General features: G+C 36.2%; 3 protein-coding genes, 2 long non-coding RNA genes and 1 pseudogene across 6 annotated transcripts; 4 read left to right on the top strand and 2 right to left on the bottom strand.

The window, feature by feature from the left end:
• Positions 1–4,545: 4,545 nt before the first annotated feature.
• On the top strand, positions 4,546–5,038 carry LOC147947882 (uncharacterized). The gene has a single exon (XM_087507090.1). The coding sequence runs from the start codon at positions 4,649–4,651 to the stop codon at positions 4,907–4,909; it is 261 nt and encodes an 86-aa protein (XP_087363216.1). The 5' UTR covers positions 4,546–4,648; the 3' UTR covers positions 4,910–5,038.
• Positions 5,039–8,115: 3,077 nt separating this feature from the next.
• Positions 8,116–8,657, top strand: LOC104778298 (uncharacterized). The gene has a single exon (XM_010502714.3). It carries the CDS (start codon positions 8,175–8,177, stop codon positions 8,499–8,501), a length of 327 nt encoding a protein of 108 aa, XP_010501016.1. The 5' UTR covers positions 8,116–8,174; the 3' UTR covers positions 8,502–8,657.
• A 578-nt stretch (positions 8,658–9,235) lies between these two features.
• On the bottom strand, positions 9,236–12,842 carry LOC147947881 (uncharacterized; annotated as a pseudogene).
• An 817-nt stretch (positions 12,843–13,659) lies between these two features.
• LOC147947880 (uncharacterized) lies at positions 13,660–15,099 on the bottom strand. Its single transcript, XM_087507483.1, has one exon. It carries the CDS (start codon positions 15,097–15,099, stop codon positions 13,660–13,662), a length of 1,440 nt encoding a protein of 479 aa, XP_087363609.1.
• A 1,231-nt stretch (positions 15,100–16,330) lies between these two features.
• On the top strand, positions 16,331–17,442 carry LOC104778297 (uncharacterized). Of its 2 annotated transcripts, none has more exons than XR_766426.3 (4): positions 16,331–16,380; positions 16,628–16,747; positions 17,092–17,191; positions 17,293–17,442. It is a non-coding gene; the product is annotated as an uncharacterized LOC104778297 (long non-coding RNA). The 2 variants fall into 2 exon arrangements; XR_015587436.1 differs by lacking the exon at positions 16,331–16,380 and adding an exon at positions 16,390–16,526.
• A 38-nt stretch (positions 17,443–17,480) lies between these two features.
• Positions 17,481–18,182, top strand: LOC147947879 (uncharacterized). Its single transcript, XR_015587435.1, has 3 exons — positions 17,481–17,549; positions 17,662–17,748; positions 18,001–18,182. It is a non-coding gene; the product is annotated as an uncharacterized LOC147947879 (long non-coding RNA).
• Positions 18,183–19,075: the final 893 nt, after the last annotated feature.

Raw genomic sequence — 19,075 nt, 5'->3', positions numbered from 1 at the left:
TTCGGGTTTGCGTAAAGTTTTTTTTTTTTTAATATATAAGATGTATATGTTCGACTCATCATCGACATAAAGTTTTGCTTTGCATAAAGTTCCACTATCGATATCTTCATGATCTATTTGTGGGATCCCTCAGTGCTCGTGATGTTTCTTCTCATATAACGCGTGAATTCTTGGTCTCAACTCTCAAAGTTGCTCTAAAAAAAGTTTAACTCCATAGCCAGTTTCATTAATATTCCAAAAAACTCTCAGTGCAGACTCTTTCCCAAGTATATATATTATGCCCAAAGACGTCCTAATCTACATAAATATACCATATATCATAGATAAACGATTCTTTTTATGCAAGTAAATTTAGAAATATTATGTTTAAGTTAGAGACATAAAAATTACCTAAACCATAGATGTCAAAATTAAAAAAAGTTTACCTAACATTACATTAATTGATAAAATACTTACTTTCATTTACCATATACTATTATATTACATTTCATGAAAAAAAAAACCCTAAAAATCTTTCATTTCTGTGAAAGGGAACAAGTACGTAATAATAACCAACTATTCCAATTGTTACATAACTATTTCTCTTGAAAATGAATATCTCTCGTTACATCTTTATCAAATAATATATATAGGCTTCGGACCAATCATGAGTTAAAAGTTTAAGGTAGGTTCAAATTTAATTTGACAAACGCATAATAAATCAATCTCATTATCTTATGCATGCATCTCGTCTACTTCGCTGCCAGATGTTCGCCAGTGGTCGACTTGTTGGACCTTTAAAAATGGTTTGTATTTATATGTTTTAATGGTAAATTAAAAATCTACCTTATTTCTTTGATACATACGTCAAATCCATTGTATTTCACTCCAAAGGCTTTTTCTGTAAATGAGAGTGAAATAAACTATGATTGTTTCGATGTATGTATGATGTATCATCCAAAAACTCATCACAAAAATCCATTGTCACAATATTTCCAATATTGATATATATATAGCTTCTCAAAGGTGTACTGTTGTGTTGATCGCTGCTGTGGGGGTGGTTGACGACGTTGTGGCGGACGTCGAAAATTAGATTAATTGCTTAGATATATATATAGATTTGAATGAGTCTCTCTATTGGATTATCTTATATTTTATGTTCATATTCTTTTGCAAGTTAAAAGTGGATCCATGGATAATCTTAAATTCACGAAATATTTACATAGACTAATATATAAATAATCTAAATTTCGTGATACAGCAACTTTCTACAATATTCAATATTTCCACTTGCTATCTTCAGTATCTTCCGTTATTACACAACTCTTTCATTCTTTCGGATAAATTAACACTGTTACCTAAAGAATTGAGCTATATTAATGTATCTATATCCAAAAGAATAAAACTTGAGAATATAATATATTCATGGTTTTTATATTATTAATTCCCTTTCATAAAATACTTCTCCATATATAACAAAATATTAAATTAATTAATGATATATTATGGCATGGTCTGTTTTATACAATTTCTGCAACAATTGGGTTGTCCACCACAACTTTTCTTCCGTACTAAGAAAGGCCGAATACTCTTAATTCTTTCTTAATATCATATGGCTTGATATTTTTATGTAGCGCCAAAAGTACCATCACAAAGAGAAGAGAGATGATTAAAATAACCATATATACTTCAATTACAATCACTTTAATTAATCCTAGTCTCAATTAGTCAGGTGGGAAAACCATTTTGAGTTTTCTTTGTTCCTAATAACCGGTTTTCTCTTCATTTGTGGATCACAAGTTCACAACGATCACCCAGTTCAACCAATTGTAGATAGTGGTTAATTTGGTATTTATCTTGCACTTTCTCAAAAATTTAGAAATTGTATTACCAAAAAATTATTGCGCTTAAGTCGTTTTCATTTATTTATCTTTTTACAAATTGTTGGTAAAGTAACAGAAAGATTACCACATTATAACATTTATGTAAAAACAAATTGAAAGACCTTCGCAATTCTTGTATCTCTCTAATTATATATATATATATTATAATAAGCCATGGCTCATGTCGGCAACTTTATATACATACATAAATATCTAGATCAATATATATAAAAGGTCGCTTTATCATATATACGAATCACTCTAGTTTCACATGCATCAAATTCATTTTTGCTATTACGATGGTGATGTTTCGTATTTTGTGTTGTTTCATCAGCTGTTCCAAGATAACGCGGTCGTCTCCGCCGCAGGTGGTCGAAACGGAAAATAAAATTCCACCGTCGCCCCTTCCACCCCAAAGGATCGAAACGGCCAAGAGACAGCCGCCACCGGGAGTAGTAAACACCAAAAAGGGTACAACGGTCAAAGATGGAGGACTTGTTGTTTCAAGGTCGAGTAAGACCACCATGAAGAGCTCACATCGTCGCAAACGCTTTGGCAATGACGCCGGCAGTTTCGGAGGTTGCGGCGGTGGGTGTGGAGGCGGTGGCTGTTAATATGATTTAATAATTTTCTTGTCTTGAGCGGATAGTTTAATTTCTTTACTTTGCACACCTTGTGATCTTGAAACTCGTATGTATATATATATATATATATATATATATAATGGATCATATAGGGTGGTGAAACGATTGCTCATATATATATATTTTGTTCAACCAAATACTTCTATTAGCAAAAGTCAGACAAAGCTGGAATTGCATACTACATTTTTGCTGCTCTGGGAATAAGATTATAACTAAAACTGGAAAAGAATAAACATTAAGAGATGATATCAGAGAGAATGCCATGAATCTTTGGAATGGTAGATCTAGTGTTGATGGCCTGAACCAAACCACGACAATCCGATTCTATATATCTTGAGGTGTGTAAACTTAAGTTCCTGATCGTCTTGGAGAGAGCTACGTCTCGACTCATATATTTTGTCGAATATATCTTTTATACTGTGTACATGCAAATATAAGCCACTATTAACATATTACATATATAAGAGAATATCATATTAAAATATTAATGGGTGCTCTTATAGTTATATAATCAGTGTTGTTTTGTCACGGTAAATATCAAGTTTTTCTTTCGTAGATGATAGAAATATAGAATAAAACAAGAATTGTTCGTGTTTTTAGAAGATCTCGATATAGAACTAGAAAAGAAATGATCTTTGCTTGTTCTACAGCACGTATTGGACACGAATATTAAACTCACAAAATTAACTGTAATGTGTTGTTTTGGTTCCATGGACTTTTCAACTATTCAACCTATCCTATTATATAAACGAAGTTTTCTCTATTGACCGTATATATTTTCAATTATAATCAAGAGGAAAATTCGGTGTATCTTTCAAGAAACAACTAGGCACTAGCGCTAGGCAGGCTATGTCATAAGCTTGTATTATAAACAAATATATGCGTTTTCAACTTGAACGGCAATTTGGGACTAATATAATAGATCATGTTTTGCATGATTGTATTATGTTTATATTCGGAAATCATAGAAACAAAAGCTCATATTTCTTGACTTTCGTTACAATTCGTGATTGCGATGATTCGATTCTTATGCTGTTTCCTCAGCCGCAGGAAGAAAAAAACGAGTAGAAGGCGTTCCCGCCGCAGCAACGGAGGAAGAGGTTGTTGTGGCGGCGAAGACGGAGGCTGTGGAGGTTGCGGCAGTGGTTGCGGAGGTGGTGGAGATTAATTGAAGACGTGTTTTAATTATATAGTTAATGGCATTTTTTTTGGGGCGTGCAATGTATTTATTTATGCTTGTACGATTTTAACGTGCATGTGATCTCTTATGAGAATGTAAGCTGAATGTGTATAATGAACCAAATTTATGTGTATGACTTTTGACTTGCATCGCAAGCTATCTAATAAATATTTAGCGTCATTTGTTGTTGTTTAGGGATTCTCCCTTGTTTTGTTATTGTTCCTGTATTTTTCTGATCTACGAAAAAAAAATCATTTTGTAGAGAATGATTTTTCGGAATACTTTCAAGAAAATATATAAAAATAAATTTCATGTCACTATTCCAAAGAATTTCGAGGCTAAAGAAAATACATCGACATGAAATAATAGAATGGCTGGTCGCTGCGTACAGATGACTCGTACCGTAATCGTAAACCTAAAAGGCTAAAAATCCCCTTGCAGTTTCTTTCGTCTTTCAGAAATTACTAAAATTAGATACGTTCGTCCATGTCATAATTAAGCTTGAAATAAAGCTTTTAGTCTTAGATATGAATTTGAAATGTTCGAATACTCGATTCATAATAACTGTGTGACATAATCTAACGTTTCCGTGGAATTTTCAACTATATTAATTCCTACCATGTTGAAAAAAACCTATATCGTAAATATAGAAACTCGATCAGTCTTTATTTTGACCGTAAATAGTAATCAAGATGGGAACTCTTACTTGTCTGCTTAGCAAAATGAAATTTCTTATGCAATTTCATGTTTGTTTTGAGAAAAAAATAGTTGACCTCGTAAGCTTATATTATTATATATTTTCAAAGTCAAAGGCAATTTGAGGCTATATAAAAAGGTTTTACGTATCACATATATTACATCAGATTTTCAGAACGTTCAAAAACAAAAATAAAAGCTTAATACATTTGTTGTTGACCTTTAGTTATCATAATCTCTGTGATTGCATTTGCTATACGATCACGATGTGTCGAATCTTATGTTGTTGCTTCTGCCGCAAGAAGAAGAAGCCGCGAGATGTGAAAAAGGGTAAAAAGGGAAAGAAGGATGGAGACCTTGTTGTTTTGAAGCAGACTAAGCCTAAGAAAAAGCGTCACGATGAAGTAGTAGATATAAAAGTAGACTCATTTTGTTGTTGTGGCGGCGGTGACGGTGGTGGAGACGGCGGAGGTGGAGGCTGTGGTGGTGGCGGTGGATGTGGAGGTGGTGGTGGAGGAGGCGGTTAATATATGATCATATATAATTTGTCATTTCTTGTGTGTCATGTGTTTATTTGCTTGAAATAAATAAAATCTTGTATTTATAAACGTAATGTAAGAATTATTTTAAGGTGAGATATCTTGTTAGACTGAAAAGTGAATGTGTATATATACATACATAATATATGATGCATCATATCTGTTTATTTTGATGATATGATTTAGTTGAATATAGTCAATTATAATAAATAAATAACAAACAGCTAACAGATATAAAATCACTTTTTCGTAACCAAAATTTTAAAATTAAAAGAAAATCATGCTATACCAAATTATGTATTCATTATATAAAAAATATATATATATATATATCCTATATTTAAAAAAAATGTTTTAGATTCATCATTAAGGTCAATAAAGTTTTAAACCGAAAAAAAAATATCATATTGATTGATATATAATACTTAATTAGTAATAGTTTAATACACACGAATTTCTATCACATATACTATAATTTTCTAATATCTACCATCGAATTCGTATGCGCATACAGTATGACAAATGTTCCTAAACATATAGGCTATATAGCGTATCAGCGTATGTATTAAAGAAGTCTCGCACTGGTCTCGCCACACGCCCGCCCACATATATTAAACAAAATACAATTCCCGTTGAAACTAATAGTGAGAATGATGTTTCGAATAATTTCCCGCACGTCTGATGTGTATTATATGAGGGGTATTCACGCGCTTTCGTATTTTCCCGCACGTATTATCCTATTTGACCGTAATATTAATATATACCGGTTCCTAACCGTTGAACAAGAGCTATATCCATATCGTTAAATTGCTAAAACAATAGAGAACATTAAGAAAAATAGATATATACATATAATATATACATAGTTGTGTGGAAGTCTGTCGATTGGGTCTTGGTCCAATTGGTTTATCTGATAGTCAGAAATACAAACGGTCTGACTATCTCATGGCATTAGTCGGAAAGCATTCCAAACTCGGAACATACATTGTGGTGGTCCTTCGGAAAAAAAATCCACTTTAAAGCATTTTGGTGCATTTCTACCGAGGCTGACCGGATCAAAAAATATATATATATATGCATGTATATATACAAAAAAACTCTTTTCTGATATGTTTAGTTTTCCAAAAAATTTCTCTTTATTCATTTTATATATTTGAGTTAGGAAAGGATATATTTTTTTCTTTCAAAAAGTATAAACAGTAGTGTTCAATGTTCATTACAGAAAAAAAAAATGTAAAACAGAATAAAGAAGAAAGAGAATGAAACCTAATAAAAGACGTCCAATTGACAAAAATAGCACTATTTTAAGTTTTCCTTCCACAATTAGCACATGTTTTCAAATGTTCCAAAACCAGCACAAATTAATATATCTTCAATTTTGGAAAAAAACCTAAATTATTAATAAAATTAAAGTTTATTTAGTTTCTTTTGAGCCTCCACAAACCCAAATCTCAATCTGAACACCATCTTAATCTGAAACCCACCGTCTCTCTCGATCGATCATTGTCCCTCTCTCTCTCTCTCTCTCTCTCTCTCTCTCTCTCTCTCTCTCTCTCTCATCTCTATCATTGTTCCTCCTCTTTTGATTCTTGTTCCTTTTTGTCCGTTACTTCACCATATGTACTTGATTCACCGACTGTTTTACTCGATTAACACGTTGAATTCACTTAGTTTTTTTCTGATTTCTGTTCTCTAGGTTCTCTAATTTCAGGAAGGATCATATGAAATTCAGGAAATGTTGTATGAAATTCGGGAAGTATTCTATGAAATTCAGGAAGGATTGTATGAAATTTGGAAAGAATTCTATAAAATTCAGGAAGGAATTTCTTAAACTTCATGACGACTTTCATAAAAAAAGTTTAGATTTCCAAACATCAGAATGTTCACAAAAATGAAATCATTACCCCACACTAATGAAGCAAACTATAATATTTGACACATTGAAGCAAACACACACAAAAATAGAGATTTAGAAACACAATTATTCAAATATAGGAAAGTTACAATGATATTCAAGGACACTTTGAAATTCAGCTCTGCATAAAATAATGGTTGAAATATTATACGAAGATTACATTTTAAAATGATAGATGCATAAATCTCATAATGATTGAAAACAGTTATGCATAAAATTCATCACATTAAGGCACCACATTAATAGAAGATTCAAAAATTCATTTCTTTGAATCTAGGAAGAACTTCATAATGTTTAGGAAACATTACGTAACGTTTAGGAATGCGTTCTTGAATTTTAGGAAGCTATTCCTAAATATACAAAAGTCTCAAAATGGGGATAACTAGAACCAGAAGATCCTCCACCACCATACTTTGCATCATCAACAATACTAAGCCACTCTGTAACTGATGAACTACAAACCGAAGAAGCTGAAGACATCAAAATCTTTGCTTAAGTCTAAACACATACATATTGGAACTGAGATGCTTAAAACTCACCTTAAGCACCAATTCCATACCATCGGAGATAAAACCAAACCGACTACCACTCTTCTGCACGACGTTGGGATCAGGAGATACGACGGAATCAGCACCAACAACGGCGGCATCGACAATTGTATAAAGAAACCGCTCTGGTGAGCGTCACTTCGATGTCTACCGACGAATCCAAGCCATAGAAAGGAGGAATTATATCTCGGTATGTGTGATACATCACCACAGAGATTCTGAAGGTTAATGGCGGAAGCAGCCACTGGTATCTTGGATCCATGGAGACTCGGAGATGGTCTTTGGCGACGAGAACAAAGCGAAGACGAGAAAAATCGAAGATTTGATATTTTAGAGTTTTCTTAAAATTAAAAATATTTAATTATATTAAATTTGTGCTAAATGTGGAATATTTAAGAGTATGTGTTAACTTTGGAAGAAAAACATAGATTAGTGTTATTAAAGGGTATTTTTCATAAAAGACAAAGTCAAAATTTTATATTGACTTTAGAAAACTATATTCATAATCTTAAATAATATGTTTATACATGACAAAGAATAAGTAGAATGAATATTATTCAATATGACCAGAAACATACCGTCCAAGTTTGTGTAAGCGAGAAACCTCCAAAAGAAGTAATCAAAAGTAAAAATGTTTTATTTATTTTTTGCTAGAAACTTTGAAATTTCCGTTGCAGTTTCGTGTATATTTAAGAAACGCTAAATAACATTCTATATGGTTCTATATATAAGAGGATTCTCGCATCTTTTTGGTATCAGTTCAGTTTCACAAAAAAAAACTAAAGATACAATGGACCCTTTTGTTAATGTAATTATTATATTATGTGTCTGTGTTCTTTTCGTGTTGATTATCATATGCTGCGTCTCCCAAAGGAAGAAAGAGCCCTTGTCTCAGCCGCGAGATTTGGAAAAGGGTGTAGCGAGAACAAGAGATGGAGGACTTGTTGTTTTGACAGGAAATGTTACTACAACAGCTGTCGTAGCTGCGGCTGCAACCACCGTAGATCCTGGCGGTGGTGGCGGCGATTATGGTTCTTGTTGTGGAGGCGTTGGTGATGCTGATGGTGGAGGAGATGGCGGTGGTTGTGGAGGTTGCGGCGGCGGCTGTGGAGATTAAGGGTTTCGTATATATATTGCGGGTTTTGATATTTATCTATGCGCATGTATATATTATATATAATGTAAGATTTAAACTCTCGTGAGGATGGAAATCAAATTGTATCATAAAAAGATGAAAAATGATCGTTTTACAAAATATTACTTTTCTTATGAACTTTGGTTTCTCGTTATATGATCCTTTGGATGAAGATGCATGGACGCAAACGATAATAATTATTCAAAAGCTAAGAAAATAATCATTATTTTTAAAAATTGAGGGTGAATTTCTTTTCTTCTATTGTTTAACTATAAGAGTTAAGGGATTTCTTAATTTTTTTTGGAAAAAAATAGTCAGCTAAACATACTATATCACAATACATCACACACATGTCAACTTTGGAAATGATTAATTCATATCCAACTACACAAAGTATTTGGAAATGATTAATTCATATCCAACTACACAAAGTATATGTATTGCATGACCACATACACCAACTATATGATGTCATATGCTCAACATCATAACCATCTTATTCCGGTATATTGTTCATTAGAATCCGATGTTAACCAGTATTGACCGGCGTTGACCGATACTGACCAATAAAAATATGCAGTTTTTTTTGTTTTTTTAATATTAGAAACCAAATATATAAAAATTTAATTGAATATTTATGAATCATTTATGGTGTTTTATAATTAAAAAATATATATATATATATATATTTTTTTTGTCAAACCAGTTTCCATTAATCAAACTAAATCTGGTCTCTCCGGTTCGGTTACAGTCAACCGGTTTGGAGAGGAAATTACAGATACATTAGGCAAACCAATTGAAAGAGATAGAAGGGAAGATAAAGAGTTTTTTGCAATCTCATCCGCTCGTCGATTCTTCTCTCGAGGAACAAAGGTGAAAGAGATTTCCTCAAAACTCGACGCTACTACAAGGATATCGTGGAGAATCCCATGGATTTCCTTCAGAGGAAGATCCGAATTTATCGCGTTGATCAACTGCTGTGAATCAGAGGCGACTAAAAGTTTCTGGTAGTCCAGATCGGAAGCTTGTTGGATCGCAAGGAGCATGGCAATCGCTTCCGCCATCAGAGGGGATCGTATATGATGAGAGTTAGCCTTCCCGTGTCTCTCTGGTATCAGGGGGTTTCCACTAAAGATCCAGCCAAAGCCGGCACTCTAGGAATCTTCTCGCCAAGCCGCGTCTTTGAAACATCGAAACGTATTGGAATCCACTTCCCCTCCTTCCTGAGGGATTGGGGTGTGCAACGTCAAGTTTTTTGGGGTTTGGTTAAGGATCCATTCACGTGTCTGGCTGATAGCTTGGGTTAAAGATTCTGACGGACTGATAGCTTTTTTCTCAAAGATGAGCTTATTCCTACTGGTCCAAATAGTCCAGAGAATCCAGGCTCCAAAGGCCCCATCATTTAGCCCCGTTGGAGGCAAACAGATAAGTTTTCTAGATCCCTCAATCCCTAAACATAGGTTTGATATACCTGGTATATTCAAAAGATGTTTTACCAGTGCTTGACTCCACATCTGTTTTGCAAAGTTGCAGTGAAAGAATAGGTGGAGTTGGGTTTCATCTTGTCCGCAGAAAGGGCAAACAGCCGTCAAGTTGATTCCACGACTGCGCATATTGGCTCCCGTTGGCAGTGCATTTTTCAACAGCTTCCATAGAAAGAATTTGATCTTGGGAAGGCACGCCAAGTTCCATACTTCTTTTTCCCGGTTAAAGTCTTCCAGTCCTTCAGTATGGCTTATCTTTTTGGAAGACTCCATAGAGACAGCCTGATAGCCTGATTTTGCTGTATACTCACCCGACTTTGTAAGTAGCCAGCTGTACTGATCTCCTGCACCAAAATTGCTAGGTCTGATGGACATGACATCCTTTTCATTCACAGGTAAAATATGCCTCACCTTGTCCACTATCCAGGTCTTAGTTTCTGGGCAAATAAGGTCTGACACCAGCATATTTTGTGTTTGCTCAGTGGGAGGTCCAATTGGTGTGGTTGGGGAAACGAGTGATAGCCAGGGATCGTACCAAATGCGGGTCGTCGTTCCAGAGCCTACTGCTACTCCCAGGTGTCGTCTTAAGAGGTCTTTTCCAATGCATATTCCTCTCCACCCATGTGAAGCAGAAGGAGAAGCTATACATTCCAAGAAAGGGGTGTCTTTGCAATATTTTCCAAGCAATGCTCTCGCCAGTAGACAGGTTGGATTGGATAGGATTTGCCAGCTGACTTTGGCCAGAAGCGCATCATTAAAGTCAGGTATATCACAAAAGCCTAGTCCTCCATTTTTCTTGGTATTTGTCATTTTATTTCAAGCTAACCAACACATCTTTTGTTTCCCTTAGGGTCATCCCACCAGAGTCTCGTGAGGGCCGATTGGATTCTTTTGCAGAGGGAGCCAGGTAATTTGAAGCATGACATTGCATATGTAGGCATGGAGGCAAGTACTGACTTCAACATGGTATTCTTCCCAGCAGGGGAAAGAGATCTATTAGACCAGCTTTTTGAGCGTTGACTTATCCTATCAATAATGGTATTGAACATATCACGCTTCTTCCGACCAAACAGCTCCCGTAATCCAAGGTATTTTCCAAGTCCACCAGCTTGTTTCACACCTAGGATCTGTAAAGCCTCATTCCGTATATAGTCACTCGTCTTTGCTGAGAAAGTGACTGCAGATTTGTTTTCGTTTATCATTTGACCCGAGGCTTTTTCATATTTGGCAGGATCCTTTTTAGCTCTATGCAGGATTGTCTCTCAGAGCGACAGAAAAACATAGTGTCGTCTACAAATAATAGATGGTTCACTCTGGGGCTGTGTATCGACACTCTGATCCCCGGTAGTACACGGTTCTGCTGAGCTTTGTTGCAAAGTCCGGAGAGGACTTCGCTGCATAGAATGAACACATAGGGCGAGAGGGGGTATCCTTGGCGGATTCCTCTTTGTGGTTGAACTCTCCCTTGCGCAGAACCATTGAGAAGGTAAGAGTAAGATACTGTTGAGATGCATAGCATAATCCAGTTTATCCATGTTTGATGAAAACCCATTCTTTTCATAACCAGACTGATAAATTCCCATTCAATGCGGTCATAGGCTTTACTCATGTCTGTCTTCACAGCCATGAACCCTCGAACTGTGGCTCCAGAGGTCTTAAGGTAGTGAAGATTTTCATGTGTTATCAATACATTGTCAGTTATAGCTCTTTTAGGAACAAAGGCTGATTGGTTCTCTGATATGATGACTTGCAGGATAGGTTGCAGTCTTTTTGCCATTAGCTTGGATATGATCTTGTAGAAGACTGTGCAGAGAGCAATTGGACGATAGTCCGCCATCTTCTGTGGACTCAATATTTTTGGTATGAGCCTAATATGGGTTTCATTAACTTTTGTTGGTGAAGTGTTGTTCAGGAAAAAACTTTGAATCTCAAGCACGATGTTTGTCCCTACTGTGCTCCAATTAGATTGGAAGAAACTGGCAGAGAAGCCGTCTGGTCCCGGGGCTTTATCAGGGTGGATATCGAAGCAGGCTGCCTTGATTTCTTCTGGTGTCGGGATAGTAATGAGGGACATGTTCATTTCAGGGCTCACGCAAGGATCAATGGCTTCCCATACAGTGGATGTTCTATCTCCTTCTTCAGAGGTAAATAGTTTTTGGAAGTAATCAGTAATGACTTTAAGGATCTCATCTTCTTTGTATGAGGGAACACCATTATCATCTTCGATGACAGAGAATTTGTTTACTGCTTGTCTACCTCGAGTTATAGCATGGAAGTACCCAGTATTCTTATCACCAAGAGTCAGCCACATTTGTCTACTCCTTTGTTTCCAGTATTCTTCCTCAGCCTGATACGCCCTCAGGAGATTACAATTGATTGTAGAGATCAAGCTAGAGTCTGGATTTTGGTTAGATATAGCTTCTTCCAGCTTACTACGTTGAAGTTCGATCTCCATCTGGCTTTGTTGGTATTTTACTTGCGACCAGATAATGATAGCTTGTCTGCATCGAGCAAGTTTACAGAGAACTTCCTCTTGTTCATCAGACTCCCAAGCAGTATATATGATCTCTTCAACATCCGGATTCTCCTTTAGTCGTCGATCATACCTGAACAGCCCTTTCTTCTTCTTTTTTGTCAGGTCCAGATAGGTAAGCAGGGGTCTATGATCTGACCCTTCAAAGCGCAAATAGTCACTCCTATTAGATGGATACGCTTCAGCCCAGGAACTGTTGGACATAGCTCTGTCCAGACGGCAATGAACTATATGATCATGTCGTTTACCTCTCCAAGAGAGAAAGTTGCCAGAGTGTCGGAGGTCAAAGAGATCGCACTCCGCCATAAAGGAGCGAATGTCAACAAAAGGTACCTTCGTGTCTCTCAGGGCCTCCTTGTTTCTATGAGGTGTCTATTATGTCATTGAAGTCTCCTGTCAGGAACCAAGGGGATTCTCTGGTAATGCCAAAGGTAGTGAGTGCATCCCAACAAGCTTTTCTTTTTGATCTATCTGGTTCACCATAGATAAATGTTGAGAAAAAGGACTTTCCTTCCGATGTGACACAAGTGTCAATATAATCTTTGCAGGCATTGATGATGTTAAGGCCTCCACCCCCTGACTGTGAGGAGGGAAAAAAACGTGATGAGGATAGTTCATCCACTGAAGGGACGACAGGACCTTCTCATCACTGTTCTTAGTCTCCATGAGGAATAGAATGTCAGGTGAGATACTGGAGTGCATCTCACGTAAGCGTCGGCCTGTTGTGGGATTCCCCAACTCACAACAAATCCAGCTCAGTATCTTTAAGGAAGAGGATTTGGTGGATTGGGAAAATCCACCTTCTTCTTTACAGACGCTGGTATGATGGTTTGCGTAGGGGGATCTCCACTGCTTCTGGCATTCTGAGCTGAGATCGGCTCCTTACCAGTGCTTCTGCGACTTGAGCTGGGTAGGTTTACTTTTGGGTTGCTCTTTCTTTGAGTTAGGGGTTTCTTTGGGGACCCATTTGCCAAATTTCGCTTTTGGCTCTTTGCTCCTACTAAACGTAGGCCTGTTTTCCCAGTAGGTTTTGCAACAGGTAGTCTACCTCTGCCCCTTTTTGTGTTTTGGGTAGAAGTTTCAGTGTGTTCTAGAGTTTGTTCACGATCAAAGAGGTATTCTCTCAGTGGGGGTCATCCGGGGGTATCTCTTGTGAGAAGGCAATCGGGGGCTGGATGGTGTTCTCTGTAGCAGCTTGAATAAGTCTGTCAGCAATGTCTGACATCAGGTTCTTAGCTTCTCCTTGAATAACTCTTTGTTTTCTGGCTGCACTCTCAGTGGGGTCTGGAACTGTGAGGTATTGTATAATGACTTCCCTCAACTCATTCATAACTTGATCTTTGGAAGGTATACTTTCAGGTATCACATTATAGGTAGGTTGTGCTAGTGGGAGTGGAAGGCTTCCCACCGGTGGTGGAGGGGGAGGAGTAACCGGGTCCGGGGCATCAAACTCTCTTTCTAGAGGTGGTCGTCTCGGTCTAGAGGAGTCAGATCGTTCTAACGTTTCTCCACCTCCCGGGATGATTTTCTTTCTCCATTGCCTGGTGGAGATCTTATCTCTCCAGTGTCCTCTTGGGGGAGGGCTTGCTTGTTCTGACCGCCTACTTGAGGACTGTCTTGAATAAGGATGGCTTCTTTCTCTCTCCACCACTCTCCTTCGGTTCAGGTGGTGCTGGTTTTGATTAGGGTGGCGAGGCAAATAGTTATTGTTCTGCGCCCCAGAGATAGATCGACTGTTGTGGTATTCTTGCCCAGTAGGTATGTAATGTCTGGAAGCTGATTGACCAGAGGCGATTGTTGGAGCTCTAAAGTTGTCCTCTGGTGTATAGTAGTTTCTCCTGACCGTTTGAGAGACAGAGGGCGCAGCCAAGACACTGGTTTTACGGGTATCTTTGTCCGGGATAAGAGACGGACAGTCTTTCACTTCATGTGTCAGTTTAAAACAGTATGAACAGTGGTTATTCAGGTTCTTGTAATCCAGTATAACCAGAGCTTCGCTACCATTGGGAAAGTCCACCATGGTTTCTTTAACAATAGGCTCGAGGCCATCTATTAGTACGCGGAGTTTAGCAGAATCAGAGGAGATCTCCATTTTTTCTATTACAACAAGTTCTTGGCCAATGACCTCTAGCATCTGTGGTTGCCAGTAATGTTTTGGGAGGCCCTGTAGTTCAACCCAGAAAGGGATCTTGGATGGAAAAGAAGCAGAGATAGTGGGCTCCCACTTTTGTAGGATAACCATCCATTGGCTATAGTGATATGGTCTATTATCAAGGACTTTCTGCATATCCTCCTCTAGGTCAAACCGGAACTGAAAGCATCCCCGACCCAGATCTGCACCAATGGCTTTGCCTTTTAGATTCCATCTGCTGACTAAGAAAGGGAACAAAGACCAAATTCTCTGGGCTTGCGGGTTTGTTAATCTTCCCATTAGAGTGAGCGAGTTTTCTTCAATAAGGGTGGATGTATCTAGTTCCGAGGCTCGGATGCGTCTGCGGTGGGGAGGGGAGGAGTTACCCGCAACTTCTTTACCTTTGAAGTGATAAGGTATTCTCTTGTCCATGATTTAGGTTTAGACAAATATGGTTGGTGGGTTAAAGCAAGGGGACTTTGGGTATACTAGGTTTGTATGAAAGTTTAACTAGTTTCAAAGGTTTATGCAGGGTTATAAAAGTTGTAAGAAAAACCGACAAAGGATTACGTACCAGATAGCTTAACCTTCATCTTCAAGAGCACTAAGCAAGGAGACTAACCGGAGGGGAGGTTTCCGGGGGGATTCTCATCGTCGATATGCGTAGGACCGATGGACTTAGTAGAGGCGGGTAAAGGACCGCTGGATACTTCCTTTAACGGCTAAAATGGGTTGGTAAGATGCGGTTTTTTGAAAAGTTCCTTCTGTTTTGGGAGGGCATCGGGACTCGTGTCTGAGAGAGTTTTTGTTAGTATATTAACTTACTTTTCACCCTTCATTTAAGGGGCTTGTTATAATTAAAAATATATATGGATCCAAAATAAAGAGATATTATATATATATATCATTAATTTAGTCTTATAATAGATACTTTTTTCAATTTCAAAACTTAAATAAAAATCATTCGTAAGATATTAAAACTTAAATTCAAACCAGATAATCTCGTTGTAATAAATCAAATAAGAAAACTACTTATTTTAACATTATTAAATTAAAAACATCAATTTCTTACTTAATTTATCTAAATAGAAAATTAATATTATTTAATACTTTCAACCACAAAAAATATTTCTACAATAAAAATACTTAGAACCAAACCCAATACATATCAAAATCATTAGAACTATTGAAATTTTTTATAATTCACGTTTATTAAGAATTATTATAATATCTGAAAACATATTAAGGCTTTTTCATTTCACTTTTATTAAGTTTTGCAATAGAAAATATATTGTATATAATTTATTCATCCAGTCTTATAATAGTTAAGTTTTTTCTATTGCAATAAAAAACATCAACTTATTATTTGATTTATTTAAATACATTTTTTATTAAATAAAGCAATATATTTGATTGTAAACAACAAAAACACACAATATTTATTTTTAATATTTAGAAGATAGAAGATCCAAAAAATTGATTTTGCAAAACAATATATTTGACTATAAAAAGTTGACTATTAGTTTAGCTTCAATTCCAAGGTTACTGACACATCAGTTTTTGTAATGAAGTAGAAGCTGACACATCAGTAAAAATAGCTAACAAATCAAACTATAATGATTAATACACATCATCTATAATTTTGCTTATCTATCAAATAACATTCTCCCCGAAACTGTTAAACCTGATGAAGCTAAACAGCTTAGAGACGAGGTAAACACTCCTCAACAGATTTGGATTTACTCGCTCTCTCGATTTTGCTCTGTTGTCCCCAAATTGAATTTTCGTTTTCTGGGGACACTTAAAGTCTTGATCTTTGGATGTTGTAATTACTCATTGATGTTGATTATGTCGTAAAGGTAAGTTCTTTAGCCTTTTGAGAAGTAGGTTTTGCATAATAACTTGGCTTGGTGGTGAGTTACTTAATTTGATGGGTTCATTTTTGACATTGAGTGTGTAGGTACGTGGGATGTTTTATCATGCTTTTGATGGATATATGAACAATGCTTTTCCACTTGATGAATTGAGACCGTTATCTTGCCAAGGTGAAGATACACTTGGAGGCTATGCGTTGACCTTGGTAAACTACTGTTGTATTTGATCTTTGCTTGTTTAAGGCTCTGTGTTGTGTTCCCCGAACCGAGATTTATGGACCTAAGATAAATTAACGTGATGCATTACCAAAGAAATTATAATGATTTGGGTAGAGATATATATGTGTGTACCTGTTCAAGTTGGAGACCGAGAGCGCTTCACTTCTTCTGTTCTATGGATTGGTAAAAATCTTCAGTTTAATATAGTGAGTAATGATTGGTTTTGGCTAGGTCGGGTGAGCAAGCTTGCACTGCTTATGTGATGTTCATGGATTCTTATTCTCAAGAAACTGCTGTTTTACTCAGTGTAAGTCTTGTTTCTACTCTGCAGGTGTGGTCCTTGCAAAGTGATTGCTCCCAAATACAAAGAGCTATCTAAGAAGTATCAGGATATGGTGTTTCTTAAGCTTGACTTCAACCAAGACAACAAGGTTTGTTCTTCCTTTTGCTATTAATGTGTCTTAATTCTTATGTTAACACATAAATATTGAGAGCAAAAACTTACACATCGATCCTACCTTCCTCGAGTTAGGTATCTAATTCAAGGAAAGGTTTAACTGTCATTGCACATCTTGACATGTGAAGTCCAGTTTTGGTCTGTCTTGAGTCAAAAACTTGTTTTGGCTTTATTAGAACATCGTTCACACACAATACGTCATACACCACATTGGTTGGGCTTTGGACTTAAAAGAAAAAGTTATGTGTTCAGATTTTTACAGTTGGAACAAAGTGAGGCTGAGGTATTGCGACGGAGCTTCATTCGCGGGAGATTCACAACATGGCAACGGGGTAAAACCGCTTTTAACCAATTTGCTTTCTTTAACCGATTTTAATAACCAGAAATGTTCTGGTTTATGATTTTTTGTTTCTTACTGATTTTAACCGATTAAATGAATGACAGACGTCACTGCTTTATTTCAGAGGACAACGAATATGGAATGCCATAATTCGTGACCTTCTTCCCTAAGGTTTAGCAAAAGCCCACAAGGTAAAAATTCTTCTTTTATACCCTGGATCGGTTTGGTATTCGATTAAGTTTCATTACCCAAATCATTTGTTTTAGTAATAATAACCATCAGTCAAGTATAAAATATATTGTGAATTTTTTAACACTTAAAGTGATCTTTGGATGTTGTAACTACTCATTGATGTTGATTATGTCATTGATGTTGCTTGCAGATATATGATTGTAAACGGTGACTAATTAATTGTCAAGAATAATGTGCTCCTTCTCTGGCAGGTCTGGTTCGACCATCCAACAATGGTTGCAGAGCCTTCACGCCAATACTCATGTTTGGTCTGAAATCATTTTTGTATTGTACACAAAAAGTAACAATTGCAGGTAACGCATTATCATCTTGTTCTATGTCCTAACCATTAATTCCAGCTAATATAGTGCCTATTCAATTTATCTTGTCTCACGGTGATAATTTAAGTTAGAAAATCTCAATTGTGTGCTCCAGATTCAATCTTTGTATAGAGTTATGTCTTTTATAGACTTCTGATTTTTGCTTATTTGTTTAGCAAAAGTAAACATAAGTTTTGATATCTAACAATTTCTTGACATGATAATATATGATTCGGTAGAGGAATATAAAGAGTTAATTTTATTGATTATAAATGGGTAGAGGAATGTAAGGGTGGTACTCCTTTGTGTGCTTGAGAAAATTTTCAAATTGAACTCTAAGGTAAGTTTTAATTATTTTAATAAGGTAAATGCAATCTAACCAATACAATCTAATTTTATTTATTTCAAAATAAACACCATATAAAATTAACCTGAAAAAAAACACAAAAAAAAAAAAACACCAAGCCAAATATGACAGGGGCTAAATATGAAGACTTGCTTCGAGAATTCTAGGATAAAATAAAAGAACTTGTAGCTACGTTTCTTAAAATTAAAAATTTAGAATAAGATAAATAAAACATAAAATATAATTTAAATTAAACATAGTGCATATAGTCCATGAAGCGGTAGATTTCCTTGTAAATAAAGCATCCATCGCATACATCATCGAATTCGCCAGCAACACATGTGTTCCCAACTTCAATCTCACTTAAGAGGAAATCGTAATTATGGTATTTCCTCACACTCAACTCTAGAATGACTTCACGACAATTTTGTTGGCATTGTCTTACCACTTGCAGCCCTTGATTCTTCCAAAGTTGGGTAACATAGCTGGGTAACATTTTGTTCCACAAAATAACAGTAATTGTTTGCCAAAAAAAACCAAACAAAAAAGCACTTCCAAACTAAGTACATAATAAACGTTAATTTACATAAATAAAAAACTCCATCAATCAAAAAAAAACAA

The sequence above is a fragment of the Camelina sativa genome, chromosome 3 (genome assembly GCF_030686135.1).
Source record: "Camelina sativa cultivar CO46 ecotype springtype chromosome 3, ASM3068613v1".
Classification (NCBI taxonomy): domain Eukaryota; kingdom Viridiplantae; phylum Streptophyta; class Magnoliopsida; order Brassicales; family Brassicaceae; genus Camelina; species Camelina sativa.
The sequence above is the reverse complement of the archived record's forward strand: the minus strand, read 5'-3'. Positions and strand labels throughout refer to the sequence as shown.